The sequence below is a fragment of a genome, unplaced genomic scaffold, assembly GCF_019419815.1.
Source record: "Pyrus x bretschneideri cultivar Hongxiangsu unplaced genomic scaffold, Pyrus_bretschneideri_v1 Contig71, whole genome shotgun sequence".
Taxonomy (NCBI): domain Eukaryota; kingdom Viridiplantae; phylum Streptophyta; class Magnoliopsida; order Rosales; family Rosaceae; genus Pyrus; species Pyrus x bretschneideri.
Window position 1 is genome coordinate 1,108,831 of NW_025999811.1, and position 8,779 is coordinate 1,117,609.

The 8,779-nt window shown below is 36.5% G+C and overlaps 1 protein-coding gene across 1 annotated transcript; it reads right to left on the reverse strand.

The window, feature by feature from the left end:
- Window positions 1–83: 83 nt before the first annotated feature.
- On the reverse strand, window positions 84–1,684 carry LOC103959911 (universal stress protein PHOS32). Its single transcript, XM_009372289.3, has 4 exons — window positions 1,213–1,684; window positions 966–1,075; window positions 493–611; window positions 84–365 (listed from the first exon to the last, which is right to left on the reverse strand). Exons 1-4 carry the CDS (start codon window positions 1,388–1,390, stop codon window positions 245–247), a joined length of 528 nt encoding a protein of 175 aa, XP_009370564.2. The 5' UTR covers window positions 1,391–1,684; the 3' UTR covers window positions 84–244.
- Window positions 1,685–8,779: the final 7,095 nt, after the last annotated feature.

An 8,779-nucleotide genomic window follows, 5' to 3' on the forward strand; every position in this document is an offset into this window, starting at 1 on the left:
GAAGGATTGTGTTATCTACACAGCTATTTTTACCTCTCACACACCGCCTCTCAATATCCGACTGTTAGATCTAATGAATCGACTAAGTTCAAAGGATATAAATTAACAAGAGGTGTGGAAGAGATAAAAATTTATATGCAGATAATACCACCCTAATTAGAAAAAGAAAAAAAATGGAAACCCACAATATACCCAAGGCCTGATTCCTTTAATTTCAACACATTATAATTCAAAGTACTAGTTATCATTTGAAAGATAGCTTCTTTGAGCTTTTATGGTTTGGATGATTGCGTGAGCTCTTGACAACTGTAACCGGACATGAAGCATTTGTCACCACATAGATGCTTACACTGCCCAGCAACACCCTGCAAATTCATCGCACATATTAATCAACCATTTTGCAGGAAAAATATTTAATCAAACACAAAAACTCTTATTTTCTCTCGTTTCTTTTATGTTTTTATGAGGAAATATTAGTCGAATAATGATCACCTTTTGATAGGGCCTAAGCCCCTGCTTCCAACGACAAGCGAATCAAGCTTGAGATCTTGCACCGCATCACACAACTTTTCTCTTGGATCCCCCCAGTACACCTTTGCCACAGCCTTAGCCTATACACAATATCGAATCAACACACAAATTAATTATACTCTAATTTATAATCTAATAATTCATGTCTCTACGCACGCAAACTAATTTGTGAAGAGTGGCGACTACCAATCTACAGTGTATGATATACAATATTAATATCAATATTATATTGATCGTATTGATAGTATACTAGACTTCTGTAGATCGATATTCATTACCAGATAATCGCTAGATAGATAACTACATATATATCATGACCGTTCTACCATCTTTCTGTGCAGTTGTGCAAATCGTATCTATTAGTCTATACTTCTATGTATACATACAAAATAATTAAACTAGAGATGAGATTAATATATAACAAATTATCATACCCCTTTAGTTTTTGACACTTTGTCAAGAATATCAAGCACCTCTGGATCATTTGTAAGTCCATACTGCTTTGAGACATTAGTCTCCACAAGTTCTTCCAGAGGTATCAAAGCTGCAATAAAAAACACAAAAAACAAAAAAACAAAAAAAACAAAAGAAATTATATGTAATTCATCAATTTAAATGACTAAGGTAACTAATGATAATTAACAAGTATATATATGTTGAGAGAGAGTGAGACATGCGTACGTGATCCAGTGTTCTCAAACAGCTGCTTCCTGCTTGTGGTAGCTGCTGTGGTTGGCTCAACGTGGATTAATACGATGCGATCTCCTTGTTCGATCAGATTATCGACTGCCCATCTTAGTGCTAATTTGCTTGTTGCTGAATAATCCATTCCAACTCCTACACTGCCTGCCTTCCCCATCGATCTCAACTTCCGTTCTCTCTCTAGATCTCTCTCTCTCTCTCTCTCTCTAATTAACCTTTCTTTCTTCGAGTTAATCCGGCTTATCTATAATACTTGGGCATTGATCTTTTGCTGTGGATGATACAGTCTACAGAATATTAATTAATAGGAAAATAGACAGAAAATTTTAGCATAAATTCTCCTGCAACTTGTTCTAACGTACATTAATATCATTTAGTCGATGTGCGCCCGCGGATTTGTTGCTTTAGTTAACACGCATAGATTCGTTCTTTTAGTATTCATGGAAAATACTTTACCTGATGCCCAATTTGCAGATACTTTTATATATACTTTTCCTATGGCGTTTCTAACAAGTTCATGTAACATGCATACTCTTGTAAAAAAAAAAATATACCTACTTTTAATTGTCATTTGTCACATTTTTAATTCATGGAACTATAACTTGCGCTGTAAAATTTTCATTTTACACTCCTCACAAGTGTATTTTTCTTTCCACATATAAAAAATTTAAAGTGCAAAATGAGAATTGTGGAGTACCAATAACAATTCTTTTAATTTATTGTGACTTCTAAAGTATAACAATGACTGAGCCGCGGAAGAAATTTTTTTTTTCCATTTCTTTCTAATTTATCTTCTACATTTGGATTCAGATTATGAGTTGTAGTCTCTATTTTTTGTTTTGCTTTTACATTTGGATTCAGACAATGCGATGCAGTACTTTGTTTGTTGTTCTACTTTTACATTTGGTTCAAACTATTGCAATGTAGTGTCTGTTTTTTTATTCTGCTTTTACATTTGGACTCATACTCTGTAATACAGTGTTTATTTTTGTAAATCTATTTTCCTATGGATTTTCTTCAAGTTTCCAAGAGATACAAGCATTACCTTGCACCATTTTCGTATGGATTTTCTTCAAGTTTGCAAGAGATACAAGCATTACCTTCCACCATTCTAAATACAAATTCAATAACAAAATTAAATAGCAAAAAGGGCCTAAAGTTCGAAGCACGACTTTTCCATATTTGATTAACCGCTCAGTTCCTTCTAAACCTCATCGATAGTACTTATGTTTAATATCTATATCCCTAGCCTCAACAAGCTTTCTTCTAGAAAATCTCTTCAGCAACCGATGTGTGACCACTACTACAAAAGTACCCAGTAGTGTCATTTTAAAAAGCGACAAGAAAAACTCATATATGTCGGATGTTTTGGAAAAATCCAACATAAACTCATGTAATGTCGGATAAAAGAACCGACACCATTGCTAGCATCATGAAAAGGCTTTTGTTGTCGATTAGTTCCCTTTCCGCCAAGAAAAAGGAAAGCTATATAAAATAAAATAAAAGGATAGTAGTGTCGGATAAAAGTGACATTGAAACTTACGTCGGATACAGACGACATTATATACTGAGAAAGGCTGTCGAATTCAGCAGTTTGATGTCGCCCATAACCGACACCACTAACCATTAATAATAATAAAAATATAAAAACCCTATTTCAGTTTTTTATTAAATAAAATAATAATTAACAATGGCACAACCTAATTAAGAATTCCACTGAAACCAACATGAAAGCAGTCAAAGCACACAGACCACTCATAAACATTCCGTGCAATACCACAATGGCACAACCTAATTCATCTGATGACACCAAAATTAGTAGCTCTCCCAAATTTACAAATAAAACTGTTCAGCTAATAATCATGGCTTGCATTCATCCAAATAAAACGTTAATCGACAGTGAATTAAACTCGAAGAAGTACATTACATTTTTTAACCATACAAAGCAAGGAAAGTTAAGAGCAACCAAGTTTGAGCGTAAGAGTTGATTGAAAGGGAATTGAGACTGACCTTCCTTCATAAACCTTCCCATGCGCTCCCTCACCAAATTTCACCCCGATAAACAACAATTTCGGGTCCACCAGCAAATTCTCGTCGATTGTCAGCTGCTGGGCAGCAATCAAACCATTCTGCGTGCTCAACTTCGGCTCAACAGCCTCTACATAGTCCCTCAAAACCGCTTGCTCACGCTCCCTCTCTTCCCTTCCGCCGCTCCTCACTCTGCAACTCATGCTGCAACCCTCAAATAATTCCAGAATTCCCCATTCCAACCATCTCTTCCACTTTAATCACAAAATCCACATCACCCCAAATCAATATTCCGACACTTCATCAAGTTTCACTCAACTTTTCTCCAATTTTCACAAAACCAACATCACAAAAAACCCAATTTCTCCAAAGATTTTCTTATCCAAACTAAACATTCAGAGCAGATTCTAACCCCACTTCTACCAGAACTCCACGAATTAATCCCACAAAAAGGAAAGATAAAATGGGATGATGAGTGCATCGGGGAAGGGGAAAGAGGAGGGAAGTACAGCGGGGAAGGGGAAAGAGAAGGGAGGTGCAGCGGCGCAGGAATAGTGAAGGAGAAAGAGATGCGCGAGGGTTTTGAAGTAGGGTATTTGATATTCCTGTCTGATAAAACCGCTAGTAATTGTACATAACATCGGAAAAAACCGACACCAACTCTGAAAACCGACAAAACTGCAGTAATGAATATCTGACACAACCTGCAAGCGTGTCGGTTAAACCGACACCACTCTGCACCAATTGACATCACTCTGTCCAATCCCGTCAGTTACAACCGATACCACCAATTTCGCGTGCTAAACAAGCGGGAAGATTGAAAATTAAAACACATCCTGTTAGATAGAAAGCGTCAGAAATAGTTTTTTAACCGACACTAATTTTTATATCGGTTAAAAGCGTCACTATTCTCATTTCATCCAACACCATTATTTAAAAGCATTAAAAACTATCCAATGGAAACATGTTAAAGGGCGGTGCTATTTGACATTTTTAGTTTATGTCGGTTATAAGCAACAGTGATGCTTTATCATCCGACATCATATAAAAAGGCTGTCGGAAATTTCTTATCCGACAATATATTGTATAAAACAGCCACCAGTCTTCGACACAATAAGCCAGTTTTGTAGTAGTGGACTACTCCTTCCCAGACCCCGCAGCCACCATCCACTTCACGATCTCGTGAAGGTCATTGAAGGTTCTGGAAGGAATCGTGTCAATCACAATGTCATGGTTGCGGATCAACTGAGGTGTTGGGATCCGGTGCTACTCGTTGTCGCCAACGACCTCTTCCTCTTCATTGGAGAGAAGATGGGAGAGAGGGGAGGAGAGAATGACGGGAGAAAGTAAGGAAAGAATGGGAGAGAGAGACGTGAGAGAAAGCCAAAAGAGAATGGAGTAGATAAGGAAAAGAGAGTGAAGAGGAGAGAAGGAAAACAATAAATTGAAGTAAGAGAAAGGTAGAATAGTTATTTTCTAAATAGCCTAAGCACATGTGACATGCTTCATGGACTTATGACTAATTAGTAAAGATTCCACTGACCTTTTGCTAAATAACTCCCTTAGATGATTAATTTATCTTTTATTTTAGTGTAAATTTAGATAGAATTTATCAAAACTCAAAAGTCTTGAACAAGGATTTGGATCCAATTTGGAAACAACCTTTCTCTTGACACAGTAAAACCTTCCTAAAAGTTATACTTTATAAAACCTCCAGTCATATAAAAAATTCTAGTCCCAACTTGAGACCAGTTATGTATAAGATAGACTCCACAATAATAAGTTATAATTTTTCTTAGTCTCATGTTAAGGAAACACGTCTCCACATAATAATTGTCAATGAGTACAAAAATATGCAATATCACAGATAAAAATTTAGGATAAAAACTATAATATTTCTCAAAAGTTGTTTAGGATAATGCTTTAATTTTTAGAATTGATGTCATGTCTTTGAGCTTGTGGATAAATTTGAGCAAGAAATAAAATACTTAGCGCCCAAGGAATCCAGAAATACAACATTCATTAAGGGTAAATAAGTCAATGAATAATGTTTTTAACTAAATCTTTATTAAGTAATAACCTCCATAAAGTTACAAAATTGGTTTAGTCCAAACTTTAAGATTTTGTAATGGTTTTACAGCAATAGTATAGATGGCTAGCATCTCAACACACACATTGATTTTTATGAAATTATTTCATTTTAATAAAGGTAAATTAAGATTAAATACCAAGTTGAACATGAGTTTTAAGAAGAAGAAAAATATCAATTTTTAAGGAAAACTACCAAGCATAACCCCACAACCTAGGGCTGGGTACGAGCCTGGTTGGGCCTAAATTTGAAGAACCCAGTCCTATTTGATTTAAGTAACGGGCCAGGCCAGGTAGAAGGATTTTGAGTTTGGGAACCAGACCTAACCTGACCCATTTCAAATGGGCTGGTTCGGGACGGGTCCATGTAGGGGTGGGCACTTGGAACCGAAACATAAACCAAATTGGACCGCACCGAACGGTTCGGTTTTGCAGTTTTGAAATAATTTCGGTTTTGAAACCAAACCGCAATGTAGAAAACGGTTTGGTTTTGGCTTTTGAAAACCGCACCACAAATATTAATAAACGTTTAATGAAATGTCCATATTAGATGTCATGTTTTAATTGATTATTTGTTAGAATTCATATATTTAGTATGAACTCAACCACATTAAAATATCATCATTCATCACTCATCACTCAATGCACTGATTGTAGGAGTTGTGCATTTGCTGCAAGTTTTTGGCTTCTCATAATTGCACTTATTTGATTTTAGGGAGCAAGGGTGCTCAGCTTAGAAAACATATTGACGCTAGTACACTTGGCAGCGGCAACCTAAGAGAATGCTTCCAACTGGAGAAGATTTAAATGAATGGCTTGCTGTCAACAGTTCTCGCTCTCTCTCTCTCTCGCACACACCCACACACACCCCATAAACTAGTGCCTGACAATTTTTAGTTTGTTTCGTCCATTATATGGTTGATACGTGGTTAAAAGTTTGTCTCATGACAAAAAACTTATTTGATATTAGGAGCTGTGCATTTGCTGCAGACAGTATCCCAATTTTAGATGAAAATAGATTATCAAAATATCCTCACTCAATGTACTGTTTGTGGACATGGGTTCATAGATTCATGTATTGTAAGAAAATTGAAAAATGACACTATCTTATGCGTAGATAGGTATAAATTTTAAACGGTACGTTTTTTTCTTAAGAACCGAACTGTTTGAAACCGTGCCGCACTGAATTGAACCATGCCCACCCCTAGGTCCATGAGTCCAATGACTTTTATTTATTTATTTATTTTTTTTTCAGTTTTGGAACAGCGCCGATCTGCTCCTCAACCTTCACGAGCTCGTCGGAATTAGCCTCTGTATTGGCCTGTAATTTCCAACCTGAACAAACACAGATCGCCAAAAAACCCTAATCAATATCAAATCTCCGTTACAAACTTTGAATTCAGAAACATTTACTCATAACAATGCATCGTTCACAATTCAACTAATTGAGAGATGCAAAAACCTTAGGTGTACCTTGATCGGGGAGGAATGAGAGAAGGCAGAGCATAAGCAGAGTGGAAAGGATCGTCCATTTCCTTATCGTTGCAACTCGAAAACCAAAAAACCAAAACTGAGATTTATCTGTTTCTGGGTTAATTTTCCATATATCCAGAAAACTAAAACCCAAAAATCGAATCCCTTTTCGACTCATGCACGCCTCGAATTGGTAGAAATTTCCCAAACAGAACATCATCAAAACCAAAATTGTTTTCCGTTTGGTTCAATTATGCAAGCACAACAAGGATATGTAGAGATCGAAACCCAAACCTATCCTCGACGAAAGCCTTTACCTCCTTGGCGTCGAGAAAATGACGCTCTCACAAGTACAGTCTTTGCAGTGAAAATGCAGAGAAAATTAGCAAAACCCAGATTAGGGTTTTGGGCTAAAACTAAAAATGCATGATTTGTGGAAAACCCAGCTAAGATTAAGAACTTGAAGAAGAAGAAGAAGAAGAAGAAGGTTCGAGGAGGAGAGACCGTGGGAGATAGAGAGGCAGCTGAGACAAAGAAAGTGAACTGAATTCTGGAACCTTGGACTCGGGTAGAAACCAATGGTTAAGATTGGATGATAGGTTATCATTCAATCTCGGCTGTTCATTATAATTAGAAACGGCTCGATTCGAGTACCTTTTTTTCTACTTATCTGGACTCGGCTTGCCCTGTAAATGAAAAGGGCCGAGCCCGCCTTGCCCCGTTTATTCTGGGAACCGGCCCGTACCCGCTCCGACCCGCAGCTCTTATACCCATTTACCCACCCCTACCACAACCCATTCTATTTGGATTAAGCCACACTTTGTGGCCCAAGACATTGATAAGCATAAATATAGTCACATTTTCCCCCCCGTTGAACATGACCCATTGACCACCAACACAATCACTAGAAAGTTTCATCGAACGGTCACCAAAAATTTTTTAGTCGTTCGAAATTTAGCCGAATATTTTTTTCCACCAACCGTTAACACAAGACATTTTTACTTTCAGTCACCAACATCGATGGTGGCTTACATATAACATGTCCCTAACTTTATGATTTATAAAGGTTTTACTGTATAGATGGCTAGCATTTGAACACGCACATAGATTTTTATGAAATTTATTTATATTCAATAGAAAATTTATTTCATATTTATATTTATATTATTTTCATTTTAATACAGGTAAATTAAGATTTAATACCAAGTTGCACATTAATTTGATGAAAAAATATCAATTTTAAGGAAAACTACCAAGCACAACCCATTCTAATTGGGTTAAGCCACATTCTATGGGCCAAGACATTGATAAGCATTAATACATTCACATTTTCCCTCGTTGGACATAACCCATAAACCACCAGCACAGTCGTCGGAAAGTTCACTGAACGGTCGCCAATTATTTTTCTGGTCGTCCGAAATTTGGCCCCTTTTTTTTTTTTTCACCAACCGTCAACACAAGACATTTTTATTTGCGGATACCAGCATCGGTGGTAGCTTGTATATGAACATCTCACTTGGGAGAATTGAACCAGTGGGCCGTGACATCACAAGTGAAACAATGTCAACTTACCAAATTAACAACATCCTTTCATTTCATATTATTTCTTCATGAAGGTGTTCATATCACAGGTGGTTGTTTGGTGTAGGGGTACAAATTCTTGCTTTTCACATGTATATGCACCAAAAAATAAAGGACTTTTACACTTAAGTGATCTTTTGGAAGTCAATGTTAGACAGTGACCTGAGAGTTGACTATATTCAGCAAACAAATTGCATCATACGTTTATTTGGTATAAATATTAGTTAAGGTAATAAATATCACAAGTGGTATTTATTGGTGTAGTTGTTACTTTCATTTTGAGATTTTGGGTTCATACTCTATTGAAGACATTTTTGAAATCATTTATCTATGAAATGAAGTGGCTAGTCGCCCAAAAAAATTGGCTAATAGATCA